The 23,129-nt window shown below is 39.9% G+C and overlaps 3 protein-coding genes across 3 annotated transcripts; 2 read left to right on the top strand and 1 right to left on the bottom strand.

Moving 5' to 3' along the window:
* Positions 1-678: 678 nt before the first annotated feature.
* Positions 679-22,243, bottom strand: rb1 (retinoblastoma 1). The gene is made up of 27 exons (XM_084942006.1): positions 21,733-22,243; positions 21,136-21,256; positions 20,102-20,205; positions 19,531-19,665; positions 19,392-19,430; positions 19,195-19,244; positions 18,842-18,952; positions 18,534-18,679; positions 18,375-18,452; positions 17,661-17,770; positions 17,491-17,568; positions 17,105-17,192; positions 16,902-17,018; positions 16,758-16,814; positions 16,450-16,481; positions 16,225-16,301; positions 15,854-16,074; positions 8,604-8,719; positions 8,148-8,290; positions 7,661-7,806; positions 7,440-7,544; positions 7,217-7,330; positions 6,954-7,102; positions 6,782-6,812; positions 6,404-6,546; positions 2,586-2,632; positions 679-2,270 (listed from the first exon to the last, which is right to left on the bottom strand). The coding sequence occupies exons 1-27, from the start codon at positions 21,840-21,842 to the stop codon at positions 2,200-2,202; spliced, it is 2,739 nt and encodes a 912-aa protein (XP_084798132.1). The 5' UTR covers positions 21,843-22,243; the 3' UTR covers positions 679-2,199.
* On the top strand, positions 9,928-11,828 carry lpar6b (lysophosphatidic acid receptor 6b). Its single transcript, XM_084942005.1, has one exon. It carries the CDS (start codon positions 10,331-10,333, stop codon positions 11,402-11,404), a length of 1,074 nt encoding a protein of 357 aa, XP_084798131.1. The 5' UTR covers positions 9,928-10,330; the 3' UTR covers positions 11,405-11,828.
* On the top strand, positions 14,096-15,211 carry LOC146378877 (lysophosphatidic acid receptor 6). Its single transcript, XM_084941614.1, has 2 exons — positions 14,096-15,093; positions 15,201-15,211. Exons 1-2 carry the CDS (start codon positions 14,097-14,099, stop codon positions 15,209-15,211), a joined length of 1,008 nt encoding a protein of 335 aa, XP_084797740.1. The 5' UTR covers position 14,096.
* Positions 22,244-23,129: the final 886 nt, after the last annotated feature.

The following is a 23,129-nucleotide window of genomic DNA, read 5'->3' as shown; positions in this document are numbered from 1 at the left end:
AGGGAGTAAAACCTCTGTAGACTTTAAGATGAGCTCAAAACTGAGACTGCTGTGCTTCTGGTTGAACAGGAACAAACACAAGGTCGATTTGTTTTGGTCAAAGATTTAGTATTTATTGGTTCATAATTACAGCAGAATTTGGTGAAGAAAAGGGACTGTTCTGGTTTGGTCTAAATGCCCTAAACTATCATCTATTTGAGCTTTCATGTTAGCACTGAGGAGATCTAAGATCAAGATGAAGCTGAACAAGAAGTAACAAATATTCTGTGGTTTATTAAAAACGTCTACACATTTCCAAAATGGTACTAAAATCTTATTTTCCCCACATCCAAAGCAAAGCAAACCAAAACTAAACTGCCCAATAACATGTCCTCTCGCATACCTTCACAGGGACGTGGGAGTCTATTATGAGAACACACAATGATGCTCTTTACTCTATCAGGTGGTCACTGCAAACCGCCTTTGGCTACTCTATGCTGAATGAAAACACATGGCTGATCTCTGTGGTGACCTGTATGTACTACACTTCAGTACATTAAAAACACATTTCACTTTAAAATTAGTTAGTGTCTTCATTTTCCCTCCTTTTCTGAGAATTCTCCTTATCCCCATTTGCAAAAATGACAACAGCCAATCTAATGAGTGTAAATTATATAGAAAACATAGTTCTTTAACTCATAACAAATAACCCCTTTATTTGCATTTATTAACCATCCCAAAAAGAAAGCAAAAGTTAGCATAAAACTACACATTACACCGAAGGGAAATCATCTGAAACTACAGTGAAAATAAAAAACTTGCACCTGAATTAGTGGGATTTTTATCTTTAGATTACTCATAAAGCATAGTATGATCTTCAGCCATGTCAAAATTATAGACAAAAGATATTTCACTAAACATACAAAAACAACTGTACTTCTCATGCTTTCACTGACCACACAGAATAGACACCACCGACTTGTGCAAAAACTACTCTGAGGTGTTACTATTGAGGTGATTGAAAGTGTGGGTTGTAAAGGTTTCCCTTTCTATAAGTCAAGCCACACAATGTCTGCTCTTCTCAAGAAAGAGACACTTTGGGACAATGTTCTAAATTAGTGTTCTAAATGTTCAATGTTCTAAATCTTTTGGCAAAATGCACACAACTACATCTGGAGGAAAGAAATGCAAGGAAGATATTTTGTTTAAAAAATATAGACTGTGAAGCATGGAGGAGGGATCATCGTGGCTTGTAGCTGCCTTTTTGCAGTGAGGCTGTGTTGGAAGAATTTAGGTAACAATTCAAACTTATACCAGAAATTTTACTAAAGAAGTCAAGACAGCAGCTGACCTTAACTAGGAATGTCTGACTCATGCAACAAAATAATACAAAGCAATGACAACATCACAGAATCACCGATAAATGAAAACTGGTTTGCTGGGGAGAGTTGTTCAAGTTTTCTCACAGTTGTCTCATAAGCAGCAAGAAACATCTGGTAAAGGTTGTTGGTGTTTCCAGCCGGTGTGTTCAATGAAAACATGAAAATGACTGTTTTTGTTTAGTTTGACTGTGTTCGTATGATAATTGTGGCTCAGATAAAGAAGTAGTGGTGCAGAAATCTTGTCAGGATGTCAGACATTTTTATGCAACTCGACATGTTTTTAAAACAAATTCAATTTTCCTACTCGTTTTATGTCACCAACTTAAGAAGACATTATGTGCGCTGCCAACTGAAATTATTACTTTAACAGTAAAAACACTACATTAAAAGACATTCGGATGTCTCTCTGAGGCTGATATTTACTCCTCTTTACAGAGTAACCATGATTTAACACTTGAATGTGACATTATGCTTGAGACGTGAAAAGTTCTGGAGGCGGAGAAAACCAGCAGTGTGTGTCAGAAGCTATCCAGACTACTTAAAACATGAGTGAAGAGGAACTAATAGGACTGAAATACTTAAAACCAAACATACTTAATCTCCAACAAGTTGAATTCTAATGAAAATCACTGACACAGCCCTAATTCATTAAAAACACTAAGATAAAGCATCAACAAAAAAGGTGAACATCCTCTATATTCACAAAAGTCTCCTCAAAGTTAAATAAAAAATAAAATAGCACTTTTAAATGTACAAAAAACAGGTGTGTTTCACTTCAGGTGTGAACAGAAAATAACGTTCACATTGTGACAAACAGTGCAGGTCAGCTGAATAGATTTCAGAGTTCTTCCATCCTCGACTCAGCATCCTCCTTCATCTTTTGCTCCTGCATGCGACTGCGAGTGGAGCCTACATGAAAACAAAAGCGATGAAAATCAGTCTAAATAGCTAAATTACAGACTATGACATGGATGGAGCCAGCATGATGTCGCACAAAGGGTTTCTGGATTTGGATTTTCAAGAATCAACAGTCCACGTATATGGTCCGATCTACTTATATATGTACATAGGACATTTTAACATTGAGTCTATAAGGATTTACTCGTTTTCGAAGAAAGCCTCAAGTAGGGATTGGAGGAACTGTAGTTTTTGACAGAGACTTTTAGCTTGATGGGGGGTGGGGGGGTTTAGCCCCTGAAGCCTTTTATTGATACAAATACTTACTCATCTCTGCAAGCTTCTGAATCAGTGTAGAATCTCCTCCAGATTTGCTGTAATTTAGATAAAATAAAGAAAGCTTTAATGAAATCATTCTTCATACTGCAGAATCATACAGTGAAAACAGAAATTTTACATATTAATTGTAGAAGCTGATCTCAAAATGAATAGCGAATGTATGCTGTTGTTTTTAAGTAGTGCAGTGGCACTTTGGGGACACTGGAATGTGCATATCTGTAAATAAGTGTTCATCAAGTGATGCTAATAGCGCTTGTAATTGATTACTTAAATAATAAATATGCAGCTTAGGGCTGTTCGATATAACGATATATATCGGATGACGATATAAAAACGTCTATCGTTTCATTTTACGCTATCGTTTGTTTCGTGGTGTCGCAAAATTAACTGTTTACGGCAATATTTTTTCATCGTTCTGATGGTCACTGTAGTGGCTATATTAATTTCTTAAAGTTCTCTCTTTCTCTTATATTTAATATAACCACACTATGGACGGACAAGCGCCTGTTTTATGCATTGTCGTTAGCAACAACGATGGTAAAACCATCACGTGTCCTCTTGTTTATTTTCCACATAAACCTTTCACAATAAAGCTCAAGATCCTGTTGAGACTTTTCAAAATAAACTGAATCACGTGAAATAGTATGCAGAGTATTTACCGATGAGAAGCAAAAAAGAGCCGTCAGGTGCTAAAAAATAAACCTTAGACTCAAACGTTAGAACAGGCTTTTCCCCGCAGCACGCCGCAAAGAAAACGGCGGCCGTTAAAACCTATGTCTAAAAATGTTTCATGCATCGGTAAAACACTCAACTCCAGATACACGACGCCCAGCTGGAAACACTTCAGCTACCCGAGATTCACAGAATTTACAGAAAATGTTAAAGTTTTGTGATTTATATCGTTATCGGACGATAGATGTTTTATATCAGGATATGAGATTTTGGTCATATCGCACAGCCCTAATGCAGCTTATAAAGAAAAAGACTAAGAAATATATGTATTAGTCTTTTAGTTTTAGTTTTTGCCATCTGACTATTTGCAGGGATATAAAGGAAGAACACAGCGCAGCGTTCGATACTGTTGACCATAATATCCTATTAGAGCGATTAGAACATGCTGTAGGTATTACAGGTACTGCACTGCAGTGGTTTGTATCATATCTATCTAATAGACTCCAATTTGTGCATGTAAATGGAGAGTCCTCTTCACACACTGAGGTTAATTATGGAGTTCCACAGGGTTCAGTGCTAGGACCAATTCTGTTTACACTATACATGCTTCCCTTAGGCAGCATCATTAGAAGACATAGCATACATTTTCACTGCTATGCAGATGACACCCAGCTCTATCTGTCCATGAAGCCAGATAACACACACCAATTAGTTAAACTGCAGGAATGTCTTAAAGACATAAAGACCTGGATGGCCGCTAACTTTCTGCTTCTTAATTCAGATAAAACTGAGGTTATTGTACTCGGCCCTGAAAATCTTAGAAATATGGTATCTAACCAGATTCTTACTCTGGATGGCATTACCTTGGCCTCTAGTAACGCTGTGAGGAACCTTGGAGTCATTTTTGACCAGGACATGTCCTTCAAAGCACATATTAAACAAATATGTAAGACTGCTTTCTTCCATTTGCGCAACATCTCTAAAATTAGAAATATCCTGTCTCAGAGTGACGCTGAAAAACTAGTTCATGCATTTATTACTTCCAGGCTGGACTACTGTAATTCATTATTATCAGGATGTCCAAAAAACTCACTGAAAAGCCTTCAGCTAATCCAAAATGCTGCAGCAAGAGTACTGACAGGGACTAGAAGGAGAGAGCATATTTCTCCTGTTTTGGCTTCCCTTCATTGGCTTCCTGTTAAGTCCAGAATTGAATTCAAAATCCTGCTCCTCACATACAAGGTCTTAAATAATCAGGCCCCATCTTATCTTAATGACCTTGTAGTACCATATCACCCTATTAGAGCACTTCGCTCTCGCTCTGCAGGCCTACTTGTTGTTCCTAGAGTATTTAAAAGTAGAATGGGAGGCAGAGCCTTCAGTTTTCAGGCCCCTCTTCTGTGGAACCAGCTTCCAGTTTGGATTCGGGAGACAGAAACTATCTCTACTTTTAAGATTAGGCTTAAAACTTTCCTTTTTGCTAAAGCATATAGTTAGGGCTGGACCAGGTGACCCTGAATCCTCCCTTAGTTATGCTGCAATAGACGTAGGCTGCAGGGGGATTCCCAAGATGCATTGAGTTTTTCCTTTCCAGTCACCTTTCTCACTCACTATGTATTAATAGACCTCTCTGCATTGAATCATATCTGTTATTAACCTCTGTCTCTCTTCCACAGCATGTCTTTTATCCTGTCTTCCTTCTCTCACCCCAACCGGTCGCAGCAGATGGCCGCCCCTCCCTGAGCCTGGTTCTGCCGGAGGTTTCTTCCTGTTAAAAGGGAGTTTTTCCTTCCCACTGTCGCCAAAGTGCTTGCTCATAGGGGGTCATATGATTGTTGGGTTTTTCTCTGTATCTATGAAGCGCCTTGAGGCGACTTTTGTTGTGATTTGGCGCTATATAAATAAAATTGAATTGAATTGAACAATAAATGTAACTATATGTCTGTGTTTTAATGCGTGCGTGACGTGAACAAGTCTCGCAGGCCACGCAAAAACCACTTGCACAGCAGGTTTGTGCCAGTAACACAACATGATGAGCAATTATTCCTTCTCCCATGAAAAAGCTGGAGTACTGCAAGAACTCACTCAAGGGAGGAAGAACAAGCAAGCAAACAAACACAGACAGGCCGCATCCAGCAAAGGGAATTTGAACACGGGACATTTTTACTATGAGGCAACAGTGTTAACCACTTCACCACTGTGGTCAAACTTATGCTATATCATGCTCCCAAAATTTAGAAGTCTGACGGGGAAACTCCAACAAATGCAACAAAAAATACTGAGCCTACACCTTTCAGTTGTAAAACTGACACCGTGCCTCTGGAGCGAAACCTGACACTCGTTCTGTAAGTCAAAACAGGGTTTTGCACTGGTGAAGGCAATGTAGGCCCCTAATATAGGTCAAAGACTGTTCTTGTGGGACGATGTTGGACAATGTTTGACAATAATGGGCCCATTATACTTGCTGCACTGGTCAAACAGTGACGTCAACACAGCTTTGTACCATTTACGAGTACTCGCTGCAGTGCTGTACGTAATAATAGATGTCGCCACTGAGACAAAACCTCCACATCAGCACCGGACTAGAGTAAATAATTAATTAAAAATGAATTACACAATCATCTTAAACAAGCGCCATCAGCTGTGGCACCTGTTCAAGGTTACAAAAAGTGAGAGGTGAAAACCAGCAGATATATGATGTCACTTTTGTGATGTAGTGCTGTTGGTATAATGAGCCCACAGAGAGGTAGTCTGAAAAACTAAAATCTACACACAGAGTTTACTGTTTAAAGATTTGACATCTATCAAAGACCAATTATAGGCTGCTGCTAAAAAATGTTTATTCTGATTTGTGTACGCGTGTGCAGTCCCTTTCTTTCACAGTAATTGTAAACTGTTATTTCAGCTGCTGTTCTGTCAGCTAATCATCTTTGGCTTTTAAGACAGACGAAGCCATTGGTTGGCTATTTTTCACTCTTGTGATTTTGGTGAGAGTGATGTTTTGACTTATGAAAACTGCAGCCAATTAAAATAGTAAATCATGTCTCATATGAGACGGGATAATGGTGCAAAAATGCTGTGCTGCCCCACATGATATAATATAATCTGGCACACAAGCACCATTTGTGACCAACCTGCCGTCAGCTTCATCTTGCCCGTCCACATCAAATCGTAACCTCTTCAGAGGCTTTGGCGTGGAGCCATGATCCAGAGTCCTCTTAAGGGATCGATCACTGCTGTTGACCATCTGGTTGATCTTCTGGAAGCGATTTGATGGCTGCAGATGAAGACAAAACAGAAGTAAGAGTGAGTGAGGAAACAAATAACTGGCACTGCAGCTGCTGAGAGATCAAACCAGCCCTTTGTTACACTACAGAGCAAAATGTTTTGATGCATGCTTGATAATCCAAGTAAGAAAATACCAGAAAGTTGATTTTGTACATCCAGACCAAGCAACCAGATGAACAGAATCAACTCTCTGGGTCTACAGAGCAAACTAAAGATGAACATACCCCAAATGATTCGCCGATCGATACCAGCATTCTGCAAGGGCAAAAAAAAAAACCCCAATGAGCATTGTACAAAACAAACAGGCCTTCATTTCAAATCATTCTATAATATCATTCTAGTTCAGGAGTAGCGTTGTCAAAAATTATTTGACAATGAATATTATGCAGGACTTACTTGGATCGAGGGGTCATGATACCGGGAGACATGCGTGCGCTTTTCAGAGGAGAGATGTAGACATTGTTGCTACCGGGCACACGCAGAGGCGAATTAGGGAACTTGTAGGGGCTGCAGGGTATTTGTGGGATTGGCGAGAGTGTCGGAGGCTAGAAAAGAAAACAGCAGCAGAAACAATGAGAAAAACTCGTAGAAATACTTTTTTTTAATATATGTGCATTAAAACCCCACTGTCGCCAATGACTACTGCAGATGTAGCTCACCCTGGTAGAAGCATACTGCAGGATGTTTGTTTTCAGCTTCTGCATAAACACTTGGTTGTAGAAGACAATGATGGAGTCGTAGTGGCCTTCAGTGATCAACACGTGCTTGAAGGTCTGCAACATTCAAAGTGTTTTGTTACAGTTCTACATGAAACTCGATTACATCAGCAAAACTTCAGCCGACTCGGTGAGTTTTTATGGAAACTGTAACAGGCTGTTTTACCTCTTGGCTGGTGTTGGCCATGTTTTTGTATGCTGTGACAATGGTCTTGAAGCGCAGATCAACGCTCTTCACTTTACATATGGCATACATGGCAGACATCATCAACTACAGGAACATACAACGTATTTAGCAGAGAAAAATAAATAAGAAAAGTGGAGGAGGGCAATAACAGGAGACGAGGGACAGAAACAAATAGTGAGAGCAACATATTTCCAGCTTACCTGATCGAGGTGACGGTCTCTCATCAGCTCGTACTCATGCTGCAGAGTGTGCTGGAACAGAGTCCATATTATGGGCTCAAACTCAGGGTGGGAGGACAGCAGGTAGGAGCAGAGCATCTTCAGCCTTGTATAGGCCAAACGGTACACTACAGAGAAACAAAACCAGAGGATTAGAGCGTCTAGTGTGATAGAATAGTGAATGGAACCTCTTATCTTAATAAAAATGTAACAATAATAATATAAGAATAAAAATATTGTTTAATGAAATTAGTCTATATTTTATTATTAATATATTATTAATATATTTTGTTATTTTATACAATTGCATTAGTATTTTCTCCTATTAACTTGTTATTTTCCCATTATTTACTCCATCCATCACAACATTACTACTTTAAAATATTACTTTATTGCTAGGCAGGACTACCTCCATTTATCCAGCGTTCTCAATTATTTTTGACTACTGCAAACTCTACCAGTGACTTACATTTTTTATAGAAGAGGCTGAGAGAGTTGGACTTCAGGGGTCGTGGAGGTTGGCTGGTTGGCTGTGAGGCAGGCTGAGAGGAAGCTTGAGAGCTGGACTCAGGAGGTAATACACGCAGGCCTGGGCGCATGGGGGACAAATATCTGTGCGAGAAGAGCACAGGAACCAGTTTCATATGTCAATAAACATGAAACATTCCCCTCACCACGAACCTTAAATGGACGGGTAAAACAAAAGAAAGCTCTTCCTCAAAGCTCAAAAAAAAAAAAATCAAAGAAAGAGGGGGGGCTGTGGAATTTAACAAAATATCATTGATGCTTATCTGCTCATCTATGACGTATTCATCAAGGCTGTGCTGTTTTGATTAGTCACAGTCATTTCACAACTGTTGTAAAAAGGTTTAGTGTTCTTTCAAAATCAAAAGACAAACTGATCGAAAGCCGCGGGATGACTTACAGGTCGGCTGCGGTGTGGTTGTGCTGCAGCGGTTGACTGAAATTAGCTGGGGTCTCCACCTGCTCTGCTCCTCCGCTCTCATGTTCCTGTTTCAGAAGCTCAAATAGTGGGGAGCCCTGCAGAGACACAAACATTTACTTTATATTTAACCATTTCCATTTATATCCTGTCAATCACAACTTTCACTTTCCTTTCATTCAAGCAGGAATTTTAAAAAGGTGCAAAAAGAAATTATTTCATTTGGCAATCACATAATAATGTAATATAATAATCCTGTTAGGTTGGAGATCATGTCTTGATCAGGCAATTGGTTCCTTTTTGGTTTTTTTCCTGGTATATTAAGTAGAAGACGTGCAGAAATGATGTTAGAGGTATTTTACATGTGAAATGTCCCTTGCAAAACAGCCAACTGATAAGTCAAATCTATACATGTATTATAAATCTGTTCCTCATTTTATGTTGACCCAAGCACACACCCTACAGTATCCTGTCTGACTCTGAATGCATTTAACTGACTCGTTAAGCTCGTTAAACAAATAATAACTTCAAATTAAAAATACATTTTCTCTAAATACCAAAAAAAAAAAAAAAAGAAGCTAAATCTATGTTAACATGCACAATTCTAAATCAAGATGAAAAGACAATGAAAGTGAAGGTTGCATGTGAATCTCAGCACGCAACCGTCACACCAGTAAAAAAGCAAACTGATATGAGCTCATGCAGGGAAGTGAGGAGTGGTTTACAACTCAGCAGCTCCCACAGTAACTGCAAGTATGGACTTGTAAGTATGGTTTATGGTACATTCATGCATCATGCCTGCCACACCCCGCTTACACCACCAACATTTCAAAAGTACATTTGGATAAGAGCAATCGCTGACATCTATCAGTGGTTATCTATCCTCACAGCTGATTATCAGGTCGTAACATATTACAACACTACATTATACATCCAACTACAGATGAGTCATGCTCTTATTTTTTTTTTATTTAAAATACTCCAAATGACACTAGTAAGAGCACTGAAAGACAAAAACATGCACTGTGCTATTAAACAAATAAGAAAATCTCCTGATAAATGCTTTGATGTTTCGGGAAGATGATGAAAAGACCCCTATGGCAGGCAGCAAGGACAATCTCACACACACACAACAAAAAACTTACTAAAACTTATCTTACTGAAATGTGAAAATTACAGAACACAATTTATTGTTCGATTATTCAAATGCTTTTTATTTGCAAAAGCAAATGAAAGACATTTGAATGGGAGGACTTTGGCCCCAGCGGTGGCTCCTCCCAGTGGTTCGACAGCCTGCTCTGTTCCCTGTGTCAGAGGCTCTGCCATCCAGGCTGCTGTGAGGTTTCTGATTTACAATCCAGCAGGAGCAGAGTGACGATCAGCATGTGCCTTTGGGACTTCAACAACACAGAGAAGAACGAGACCCACTAAAGTGTTCACAGAGCTAAAGGGGAAAAAAAGCACGACTCTTCTCTTTTAATACATTTTTTTTGTGAGGACGACTGAAAACAATGAAAGCTCCACTTAAATGACCATCGCTGCACATACAGGACAGCTGCCACAGCAGGACAAGCAGATGGAAAGGACTTTGGATGGTATATCAAGGAGCTGCCGTATACCTACTTTTTTTCATGGCATAACGAACACCAACTGTGAGTAAGGAGAACCTTTTCACTCTTTCCACTGTAAGTGTACACTCTGGTTTAAAGATGGATAACAGCACGGACTGCAACAAGAGTGACAACTTCAAGTATAATCTCTACGCCTCGGTTTTCTCCATGGTGTTTGTAGTCGGACTTTCCTTCAACGCGGTGGCTGTGTACATTTTTGGCTGTGCGCTGAAGATACGGAACGAGACCACGACGTATATGATGAACCTCATGGTTTCGGACTCTCTCTTTGTCCTCAGCCTGCCTTTTCGGATTGTGTACTTCATCAGACGTGACTGGCTCTTTGGAAGTGCGCTCTGTAAGATCTCCGTGGCCCTATTCTACACCAACATGTACGGCAGCATCCTCTTCCTCACCTGCATCAGTGTCGATCGTTTTCTGGCAATTGTGTATCCATTTCGGTCCCAAACAATTCGTACGAGGAAAAATGCCAAGCTGGCCTGCCTTACAGTTTGGGTGATCATTCTCTCTGGAGGTATAACCACTGGGGTCTTTTTGGACACCACTTCACGGAACAATACTAACTCGGGTTCGGTAAACTCAACGCCACAGTTTTGCTTTGAAAACTACTCAAAAAAACAATGGAAGGCTGAGCTTTCGTGGGTGGTGATGTTTATTGAGACTGCGGGCTTCCTTATCCCACTGATGTTGAATGTGTTCTGCTCTGTCATGGTGCTAAGGATACTGAGGAACCCCAAAACCATCAGCCGCGGAGGAAACCTCAACAAAGCAAAAATCCTGAGGATGGTCTTTGTGCATTTGCTCATCTTCTGCTTCTGTTTCATTCCCTACAATGTGAATCTCATCTTCTACACCTTGGTCCGCTCCAAAATCCTAAAGGGATGCTTTGCAGAACATGTTGTAAGAACCATCTACCCCATCGCTCTGTGCATAGCGGTGACCAACTGCTGCTTTGATCCAGTTGTCTACTACTTCACTTCAGAGGCCATTCAAAGCTCCATTAAACGAAAGTCTTCAGCATGGCAAAATGGTGCCAGGATATTCGAAAGACTACAGATAGACAGCTTGCAAAGCAGCCCAAGTTCAACGCCCAAGAGTTTGACGCTGAAAAGTCTGAGACCCAAAATATTTGACAATGAGTCCACGGTCTAAAGACAGCCTGGTAATGTGAGCTACAAATTTGACTTAAGCGAGTATGGCTGGCAAAACTTGATTCAAATCAGAGGACATGGGTGAAAGCAGAGTGCCTTAGAAAAACAACATAAACAAAATGGTTACTAGGGAGTCCGGCTCACCTATCGGACACAGCAAAGACTTTAGACCGGAACATAATGATTCAGTCAACAATAGGTACTAACACAAAGAAAGAACTTCTTTCACAGAGAAGACTCACCTTTAAGAAAAACCCTAATTTGACAGTGCTGAACCAGTATTACAACTCTTTACATCTACTGCCCTGTACGGTTTTCAAGTATTTGTTTTATGTGTATTGAGGTTTTTAAGAAGTTTTTAGAGAATCATGTTCTATAAAAGCTTTGATTCCCATTCTGAAAGTGAATTAAATATTTTTGCAACATTTTGAAGTGTTGTGTGTGGAATTCAATACTTGTTTGATCAAGCGGTAGGTTGTGAAATACTTGGCACTATCTTGGAAGAATTTTTTTCCCCATGTGGCTTTCACTGTTCCCAGCTAAATAAGTCATCTAGACTGGTTAGTCATATGTGTATGGTTGGCCCCTCAGTGCACAATACATTTATAAAGTTTTAAATTGTTTCATTACATGTGTTGGTAATAAATGAAAAGTGTTCCAACAAAACTGATGGTCTTTAGAAAAAGAAAAGTGGGTCAAAATGTCATCATTTCTGCATATACAACAACACTGGAACCGTAAAAAACTCAACCTACACACAATATAGATTTTCCAAGTTCCTAAAATTTGTTGGAAATCCTGAAAAACTAATTTAGACCGGATCCAGGCTCACACTGTGTGAAAACATAAGTCTCATAGCAACAATGTGTATATTTCTTCCATGCTTGTGACAAGCTGTGTGATGCAAGACTGAACACTGCACATACCTGCCGACAGCCTCAGGGTCTGTACTGACATGGTTAGACTCATCACCTCACCAGCAATGATGAGAAAGGGCTGTAAAACTAAAGCAGGCAAGAAACAACTTGCCTCTTGAGGGAAAGGGTAATAAAACAGTCTAGAGGGAGTTTTTGTAGAGCAGTATTTGGTCAGATCATTGTATGCTGATCAACTTCCCAAAAAGATAAACAAATTTTATACAAACCATAAGAAAAGTTCTGCACATTACAGCACAAGAACATATTACAAATAATAAAACTTTGTATGCACTCACAGGGATTTTTAATTTTTATGTGTTCATGGACTGACACGCAAGTGGCACTACTGCTTACAGCCCCTTGTTTCAGTGAATTATTGCTTTTACTTTGTGAGCGACAGTTTATGATTAACTCTAGTCACTCACGTATGTTCAAAACAAGGTGCTGTAAACAAGGTGTTGTAAAAAGCTTTGAGTGTCTAGAAAAGTGCTATATAAATGCAATCCATTACACTGCAATCCTACCAGAATCTGACAATTTTCAGGTCAATGAAAAAAAATTTAAGTTGACATCTGACAACCTGTAGGCTAAACTAGAGATTAGAACTCTTGTATCCCTCTAAAAAAGGTCATTAAAAGTAATCAGTCAGCTATAAATTAGAGGGTATGTGAGCAGACGAACACGACAGAGGGCGAGAGAGAGAGAGAGAGAGACCCTGACCTGTTGGTGTCTAGGTGTGAACTGCTTCAGTCAGCGGCAGATTCCCAACTGCAGCATCCTGACAAGCTAGCCACAGTTAAACACCAGCTGACTGGTAAAAACCTTTAATCACACTGACAATGCTCCCATCCTGCTACTGGTGAGTGATTAAATTCTACCTTTAAATATTCTCTTTGGTTGTGGCAACTGTAAAATAAAGTATAATCTTTTTCTCTAAATTAAGCATATTAATTGCTCAAACTTTTGCAGAAAAATTTGTAATATCCACACAGATTTAAAGATGGGGTCGACAGGTCATCGAATTAAAAACATCTGTCTTAATAATAACGCTATGAGAAAGTGAATTTGTCACCTATTTTAATTTTGAAAAGTTATTTCCAAATTTGAATTAAAGTTAGTTTTTAGATATTAGAAAAATATATTTTTTTATTCTTCTATTGATGCTCATTTTGTGACTGAATCGGTTCTTTAATGACCTACATTATAGATGAGCTGGCAAGAAAAAAAAGATAACTTTAATCATGATCACACACAACAAACAATTGTAAAAAGCTGTAATCAGACTCTGCCTTTACAACTGGAAAAATGCTCACCTGATTGCCTATGCAGTGCAAACTTAGTTCAATTATAAAATCTCAATTAAAAAAAAAAAGATTGATTTTATGGGCTCTGGTAAATGTGTATTTAATCTGTCAATGTAATGAAATACATCAGTTAAGTGCTTCTTCGGTTGGCTTTATGCATGTAATGACACCAAATGTTTGCTTTGTTTCTTTACAAGCAGGAAGCTGCAGGTAAAAATTTATTGGCAAAATTAATTTGTTTTCTATATAACATAGAGCAGAATATATACGGATGTGTATTCGTGTCATCTCAGCAAATTTGCATTTCAATTAAAAAAAAAAAGTTTTGTTTGATTAAGTTTTAACTTACTACACGTTTAACTGCTCCAGCAGATCTTTCGTCACACATGCCCTCTTCAACCGATCTAACCCTCCTCCAGATATAAGACCATAACAATTTGACCTGCTGGAAGTGCTCAAATCATTTTGAGACATGGAGCAGTGGAATATGACTGATTTGACAGCCAAGCCGGTCTCACTTTTGTCTAACTGTACTGTCGATATAAGCTACCGCTTCACCTTCTACAAAGTATCCTACAGTGTCATCTTCCTGCTGGGGGTGGCCACCAACAGCCTGGTTCTGCGCAGACTGTGTCTGTCTCCCTGTACCATGAACAGCACAGCCATTTACATGGCCAGTCTATCGACGATTGACTTGTTTTTTGTCATCTCTCTACCTCTGAGAATCTACTACTACCACCAAAAGGCTCAAGCCTTGTCCTCCAAGACAGAGGACAGCCCCAGCTGGACTCTTGGGCCAGCTTACTGCCAGATCACATTCACTCTCAAATACATCAGCCTGTATGGGGGCATCTTCTTCCTGGTGTGCATTGCTGTGGACCGTTACTTTGCTGTAGTGCACCCCCTGGCATCGACACTGCGCAGGTTGCGTGCCGCACGGGTGGTGAGCGGAGGGATCTGGTGCCTGGTTCTGGGGCTCAGTGTGTGTCTGCCTGCGCTGCGGTTAGCGGCTTCTCACCAGAACAAGGCCTGTCTGCTGGATCCGTCCTCACGACACCATCGCACCCTTATCCTGCTATTCCTAGGCATAGCCCTGGGGTCATTTCTGCTGCCCACTCTTGTACTCCTCTACAGCTACTGCCGGGTGCTGAGTGTCCTTAGCAAGCTGAGACACCGCTGCCGCAGCAACCGCCACGGCCATCTGCACACTCTAAGGGTTATTTACTCAGTGCTGGGTGTGTTTCTCCTGTGCTTTCTCCCCTATCACATCAACCTGCTGGGATATACGCTCACACATGTGAAGCTGTTGCCACATTGTGGCCTGGCCAAGGTGACCAAGGCTATGCATCCTGTGGTCCTTTCCTTAGCCAGTTTCAACTGCTGCCTCAACCCACTCATCTACTATTTCTCCAGCAGCCCGGTGCACAGGAGATGCCCAGTAGTGGAGCCAGTGGTAGCCGGTGACACAAGTACTGTAAGACCTCTTATTAACAAAAGCATTAGATTGCTTTACTGTACTTTTGTCAATTTGCAAAAAGTATCCTGTTACCTATATTTTTATTTTTTTCCATTATAGTGAAACCGTAAACTACTACGGAGCCCCGGAGGGGACATGGGAGAAAAAAAAATTAAGACGGACTTTTGCGAGATCTCGCAAAACAAACTCGGGATCTCGCAAAACTTTTGCGGGATCTCGCAAAACTTTTGCGAGATCCCGAGTTTGTTTTGCGAGAGCTCGCAAAACTTTTGCGAGATCCCGAGTTTGTTTTGCGAGATCTCGCAAAAGTCCGTCTTAATTTTTTTTTTCTCCCATGTCCCCTGCGGGGCTCCGTAGTAAACACCTTTGTGTATGTTAAAAGTGTAATCTGTTGTTGTTTTCAGTTTCCGTGTGTGTGTGCCCCACGTGTGGAGCAGTCAGAGTAAAGAAGCACTGTGAAATCATTAATTATTATTTTTGGCAAAGCAGCTTCGTATGTTTGTGAAATGCTGACATGGAATGAGATCAGTAGTGAAAGCAGGATTTATGTAGAATCTCCTTTTATTATTCTTATTGTTATTATTATTATTTAAGTGACTCTTAAACAGTGACAACAATCTGCTTCTTTTGGGCCAATAAATCCTAAATGGTTGATATCCAAAGAGTCTCTATGTCATGTATACATCAATCTCTGTGAAATGCTGTGATATTATTGGCATCCTAGTCTAATAGCAATGAAAGATCAAACTGACCGTCCTCCATGCAAGTCTCTCCATGATGAGGTTCTCGCAGGTCTCCAGATGTTTGACGATCTCTTTGCTTAGCGTGGGGTCGGCCTTGATAAAGCTCTCGATAACTTTATAGAAATCAAAGGCGGTCAGGTTGAACACATTTAGTATCCAGGGGAAACACACATCTGTTTCGGCTGAGTCGGCTCCTCCATGGCTGTACCCTCCGTTTTTGAAACTGCTTTCTAATCATGTGGAGCAAAGAACAACATTAGAATTGGTCACACGTAAAAGATGTGTAAAACTTTAATTACTGATAACAGATGACCAAAAATACATAATACTTCATAAAGAGCTATATTATTATTCATTTATAAGAAAGTTATAGGACATGCCTCCATAAGTTGCCATGACTACCTCCAAAGCACAAGCCAAAAGCGATGTGTGGAATGTGGAGTCATTCAGGAGTTTACTGGAAAGGAAATCAAATGACTCAGCTCCAATGGAAGAAAGTGTGTGTCAAAACAATAGAAAGCATGCATGCAATTCCAATGCACCAACATGGATTAGAGTCCTAATTCCCACTATTCTGATAAAAGTGGAGAAAAAAAAAACCATACCTGAAATTTTGCACAGACAGGCGCTTCTCTTCCTACGGAAAAAAAAAAACACCCAAAAAAAATAAGACCTCAACGTTAAGATTTACCAAAAGTATTTTCTTCCTAGAGTGGGATTTATCTTTTAATTGATAAAAGTTGAAATAGGATGAAAGAAAGAAAAAAGAAAACTCTTGTATAATAATTTGGTGACTGACGTCTATAAATCTTATCAGATAGATTTGAAATTAAAGGTAAACATCCAAAACAAAACAGTAAAATTCTCTTAACCCAACAGTTTAAAAAAAAGAAAGAAAAAAAAAACACTGTACCGATTTCAGCATTTCCTCCATAACTCTGTAATACAGTCTGACACCGAGGGTGAATCTCTGAAAGAGAAAAGCAACTCAATTCAGATAAAAACAAGAATATGAGGGCCAACATGTTGCCATTGTTCCTCCTTTTCGTCTCCATACCTGCCTGCCGTACACTACGCAGCGCGGGCCGACCGCCTGACCGAATCTTTGACTGAACACCTGTCCAAGCGTCTCCAAGCGCTTCTGCACATCCTGCGTCGGATCCACTGTGCAATGCTGATGAAGGGAGAGGGAGAGAGAAAGGTATGTTTGAAAATCTGCAGTTTTATCTTTTAATTAGAGGCAAATTTCTAAAGACCCACTTTGAAATATGTAACCAAATTAGCAGATGGCTGGTCCCCACTGGAAGTGAGATCACCCCTCAGCAGCTGAATGGAGGTCATGGCAGCTCTGATGGGAGATTAGAAAAGAAAAAGAAAAAAATCAGACAAGGACTGATAAGGTCCTTTTTAATCAAGTAAGGTTATAATCTGCATCTTACAGATGTCATTTAAATTGCTGGCAACTTAAAAGGAAATAAACAATCATCACAGAAATGCACAAATGTACATATTGAGAGGTGAGTAGCTAAACAGTGTTAAAAAAAAAACAACAACACAATACTGCAGAAGCAAACATGAGACCTCTGTCCTTTCCCTATAGACAAAGAATGATAGATACAGTCAGTGAGGAACTGCTAAGTGCCCACCTGATGGGTGTCTGAGGAGGGACGAGTAATCCATCTTCATCTGACAGGTTCTTCTTTGGTGTTCTCTCCACTTGTGATCTGAATGCAGGAGAAGATTATTGAACATCTTCTTTAAGTTATTCTAAGAACTCAACATCTACACACTGTACGCTGAAGAAAAAAGGGATTACATCTCGACTTTAGGTGCAAGAACAGTCTCGTCTCCATTGAAAAACATTCGTCCGTCAATGTCTCTGCTCTTGAGGTAGTGTTCTTCATATTGTTGGTCGACATCATTCACCTGGGTTGAAAGTCACAGCAAAAAGTAACGCGCGGTGAGGCAGAAGCCAACAGACACAGCTCTCAATCAAAACTAATACTTAAAAGGTTTCAGATTCAGACTACAGCTGATTGGAAGAAGGCAAAGCTTTGCTTATTCTACACCTGGACCAGACAACAGGCAAAGCAATAACCAGCGCCAAAAACTCATCGAAATCTTTGTTTTTTCCCGAGTAACCCAGGCCTTTTGATGACAGCCTATCATGGTGACATTGTACATTATTTATTTAAGACACTTAAGCAAAAATGCACACCATCTGCCCGTCACCGTGTTCACTATAGTCGTTTAGAGGAGTGTACCACTGTCAGCAAACAGTAGCATCCTGTCTCTGCATTATAGTGACACACTACAAAGGACCTCCTGCTTGAGTGCACATTTACCCAACACGATATACGTGAAAACAAACACATATAGGTAGCAAATAGCGCAACCAACACCTGCCAGACGTTCAAACGCTCTACAGCGGCAGAAGCGGGCAGGAAGAGATAATGAATGGAAACTCCAAATGCAGTTAGTGAGAATAAAACCAAACAGTGGAGCAGGTGTTCTGACAATGACGTCCTACCTGAGGAAAATCTGGGCTTCTTGAAAGATCCATCGACTCTAAGAAAGCCATGAAACTGGTTTGGTATACATTCTTCACCTGCAAATAAATTCACATAAATACATTTTGAGTTGTGTTTGTCCGGTAAGACTATGAGATTTCTTTTTTAAGTGTTCACACCTCTTCTGCACTGCATTCATTCTCTTTGCATAAGGTTTCGAGAAGCTGTACATCAACCTCTGGCTCCACAACTCGGGATTTAGTTTTGCTCTGGTTGCGACGAGATGTTCGTGTTGGAGGGCTCTGAATTTTGCTGATGGCTGATTCTGAGAATAAATAAATAAATAAAACCTCAAGGAGCTTTAAACCAAACTTTCATGACAAAAAAAATGGTAATTATTTGACTTTACATTTACTTATTGTACAATCTGAAGTCATAAAAACATTAACAACATAGAACGTGTAAATTAAATGCTACTGAAGCTTACTGTAAAGAGGCTGCAGAAGGTCTGGAGAGCAGCGCTTGATGATTAACTCCAGCGTACAAAGAAGCAGCTGAAATGATATGACCAGGTCATCCTCCATCTGTAAGGCCCTTCCTGCACGCAGCACAGATGCAACACATGAGACGCATCGTCACAACAATTCCGATGCCTTCTTAAAACAACAAAACTTAAACCATGATTTTCCAATTCAACTGATATCTGCAGCTGAACACGAAGGAGGAAGGAAGGGTGAAAAGAAGATGACAGAGAGGCATGAAAACAATTCCATAACGTGTTCTAACAGCTTGATTCTACTTGTTCTTGTTGTTGTTAATGTATTCATAAGCTTAACCGACCTTTGGCCAACAGAAACATCGTCCAGCAAGTCCGCACGGTTTCCCTCTCCCTTGAAAATGATACACCAAACAATTAATCACGCAGCAGCATCAACCTTTCATAACAAGTGCAAAACCGCTAACACACAAGACAATAAATATCATAACATAATCAATGTCACCAACATATTTCCCACATTTAGAAGTTTGTAACTTACTTCCCATCAGACGTCAGATTGAAAATTTTCTTGCAAGTTCTGAAACAGAACAAATTTACATTTTATTTTTTTTCATTTACACTTAAACTACAAATATTTTTACATTAATCCAATGCAATCTATTTGTATGATCACTTACTTCTCAAACCTCTGGTAAAGAGCCAGCATCACATCATACTTCTTGTCCAGCCGTGACAGTGCAGAGTTCACCTTGGTGCTTATCGTATCCAAGTTCACATCCAACTTCCTCACCAGATCTATAAACTGTTTGACGCTACAAAAGAAAAGATGGAATTAGCATCGAAGTAACTTCCATCCATTCGTCCATCAATCTGTTTCACAAACTATCCAACTGAGAGATGAACAATGGACCTGGAGCCTATACCTGGACTGCTTTTCCATCCATCAAAGGGAGAACACACAAAGATCTATCTACAGCTGGAGTAAGTAGCAGGAGGATACATGTTTAATGTTCTTACACAGCCTGTAGTTTTTCTACTTTATTTCAAAGAGCAATCCCAAATAAAGTTCTGTCTGCTACCCTGAAAAAAGAAGTTTCCTATTTCCAAAGAATGAAAATCCCAGCAGCTAATACTCAAGCAAGGCTGAAGTCATCAGCTACCCAACAAAATTTCACATTCACCAATATCTCATGCCAACAGTTGGACTGTGTGGTTATGTTTTGTCAAGAAAACATAGCAAGCGCTTACTTCAGACAGACTGCTTTCAGAACCTGGGTCAAGGTGAAACAGGTGGCATCCATGTCTGTCACAGTCACAAACAGACAAGCACCCCAAAGCTTCTTCTGACTGTCCTGAAACCAAATGACAAAGAACAATGTTAGATGATGCTCGTGTCACACCTTTTCGCCTTTTTTAGGAATGGAGGAGCAACTGTTTTTTAGGGGATTATAAAGCTATTCCACTTTATTTCTTACAGTACTTTTTAAATGATTATTTTTGGACTGTACCTGGCTACTGATTAAAAGGCAAAAATACTTAGCCCTCCTAATATCCCATTTCACCAATAAGGCACAGTGGATACTGTGTGTAAACTTTGATTTAAAATTGGACTCAGTACTACAAAAAGAAAACTTACATAAAGGGTTTACGGCCCAAACAGTACAAATTGTACTTTCTTTCGCTCCCCATGCATTTACATGCCTATCACTAACTTTGTGTTGTCTTCTTCCCACAGCTTGTGATTTGCCATGTTTGTGGACTTTTCTTTTCTTGTCTTCTTTTTGGATGTCTTTCAACAATGTTGTAGAAGCTCTGATTTGCAGGAGAGATTGGATACACCCTGGTTTCTCTATACTTGAGAAAGGTCATATGGACTAAACTGTTATTAATGAATAAAAATAATGCTGAACTGACAGTGTGCGAGGGTTATATTATATTTAAACACCCTTGACAGGCCACAGGGCTAACGCATAAAGTCAGTCAGTTTAGAATCACCAAACTGACTGTCTCTGTTCTGACCCCAGTGAGAACCCAACTAGAAACAGGAGAACATACAGCCTGGATTTATTTTGCTGTGAGGTGACAGTGATAACCACTGCACCACCATTCCATCCTGCAATATGTATTGCTTTAGGCCAAATACTGTTCTAATTTGTTGCTGTATAAGATAATGAATTTAAATGATCGATTTCCACTCATGCTTTTTCCAGGACAGGCGACAGGATTGCAGTATTATAAATGTAGAGTGGAACTACTGAACTACAGTAGGTGCTAATACGTACAGCAGCTTCATCCACGGATTCCTGAACGGTTTTCCACAACGTCCAGGCTCGATCACATACAGGGTCAGTCACATGAAGGCTCTTGCACAGAGTCACAAACTCAGCATCCTTGTCTCCGTGCCTAAAAGATGGAGACCAGAGGTTAGCAACCACGAAAAACACGAATAAGGTTTCAGGAAATCAAAACAACTGCATTCAAGACAACGGTCTTGTCTTGTGAAGTACTCTGACTGCCAGTCAGAGTCTGGGCAGGGTACAGGGTATAGTAGGTAGGGTATAGCTCTAAAACACAGGCTGTGTTTGAGAGCTATACCCAGGCTACATTTCAAGTTTCATTCATTACTTAATAGTTACACTCTTTGACCAGTTGTGTGGGGCTAAACATGCTTTTAAACTCGCTGTTATTAGGCCGGTGGACACAGCTAACAGATCAGCCTGACGTTTAGTCGCACAAGCTAGCGAGCAAGATAAACGTAGCTGGGGGAAAGACCAAAATATCTGTCTACAATGTCAACTTTTTTTGTTTTTTGTAATTTTCCAAAGCCACAAACTGAAGCTACTGTGGCTTGACGGAGAGGCGATCATTACTTCTCTTACTTTTTAAGAGATAACTCAGGACTCTCCTTCTTCTCTGGAGAGGCATTTTCAGCAGTGGGTTTCATCTCTTTGCTCTGTGTCGTCCCAGAATTGCGTTTTTTAGGAGGCATCTTAGTATCCGGTTACGTAACGGCCAATAATTAACAGATAAAACTCGAATATGATTTAAAGCCGACTGATATTGTTTACTAAGTGTAAATCCCACTTCAAGAGTTCCGTGACAACAAAACCTCAGCGACTTCCTGCAACTGTAGCTCTGTGGATGCTCGTTTTGTATCAAAGTACTGCGCGGTGAAGCGCCGTTGGCGACGCTGCAATGGTGTTACGAGTACTCGGCGGTTAGTGCTCAAAAACCTGTGCACACGACTTTGTTCATCTGTGTTTTTGCGATCGTCTGTCTCTGTTTAAACTCTGTGTTGTCAGAACCTCTGTCAAACAACCGATTTATAACTTCTCACACACAGACAAGAAGTCTGTCATTGCAAACAGACCGATGTAGCGTTACGCCGGGATCACGTGACAAACCGCAAACGAACTAACCCAACCCGAGGACTGGAAAACGCGGGAAAAAAAAGTCTACGCAACATCCTGTTCGACCTCCAACACGCCTGGAACAGAAATAGTAATAGCCCCTATTATCGGAAGGATTTATTTACTCATGTCGTGTTCCTCAATTAGTTTATGTGGCACTTACAGGCTGCACTATTTCGGGAGTGGAGGCTGTGCCTCTGCAATAATACATATTAGATCAAAGTAATATGTGAAAACAAAAAAACAACGATGTTAAGGCTTCCCGGTAGAGGTCATTAAATGCAGTTAGATGACCATTATTGTCCCGTTTACCTGGTTTTTATCTCGCGGGTGATAAGTTTAAATTATCGCACACCTGTACATGTTTATTTGGCAGCTCTGTTAGTGTGTAAAACTTCACCTCTAAGTGTGCAATCGTTGCCCTCTGGTGGCAAAAATTCACAAGTAACTTGTGCTACAAGCTTTTGGTACACATTACCTAGTTAGAGGATCCTCGATCACCTCTATTGTCTATTAGTAGCATCCTACTTTCATGTGGAAATACATTTCACCAGCCATGTTATTAGGTTCACTTTGCCACTAAAGGCTTGGACCCCCTTTTGCCTTCAGAACTGCCTTAAGTCTCTGTGATAGAGGTGGGCTGATCGATCCAAATATTGGTAGCATTGATACCAATGCTGGTATTTGTACTGGATCATACTAGTGGAATAGGATTGATACTTTCTTTGTTAAGTTTAGTATTTATATATATACATACATGTGTGTGTGTGTGTGTGTACATATATATATATATATATATATATATATATATATATATATATATATATATATATAAAATTTGGAAATGAAAAAATGTGTCAAACATA

This window comes from Perissodus microlepis, chromosome 10, assembly GCF_051167445.1.
Source record: "Perissodus microlepis isolate ML-2025 ecotype Zambia chromosome 10, ASM5116744v1, whole genome shotgun sequence".
Taxonomy (NCBI): Eukaryota; Metazoa; Chordata; class Actinopteri; order Cichliformes; family Cichlidae; genus Perissodus; species Perissodus microlepis.
Note: the sequence above shows the minus strand (reverse complement) of the source record. Positions and strands in the feature narration are given on the sequence as shown.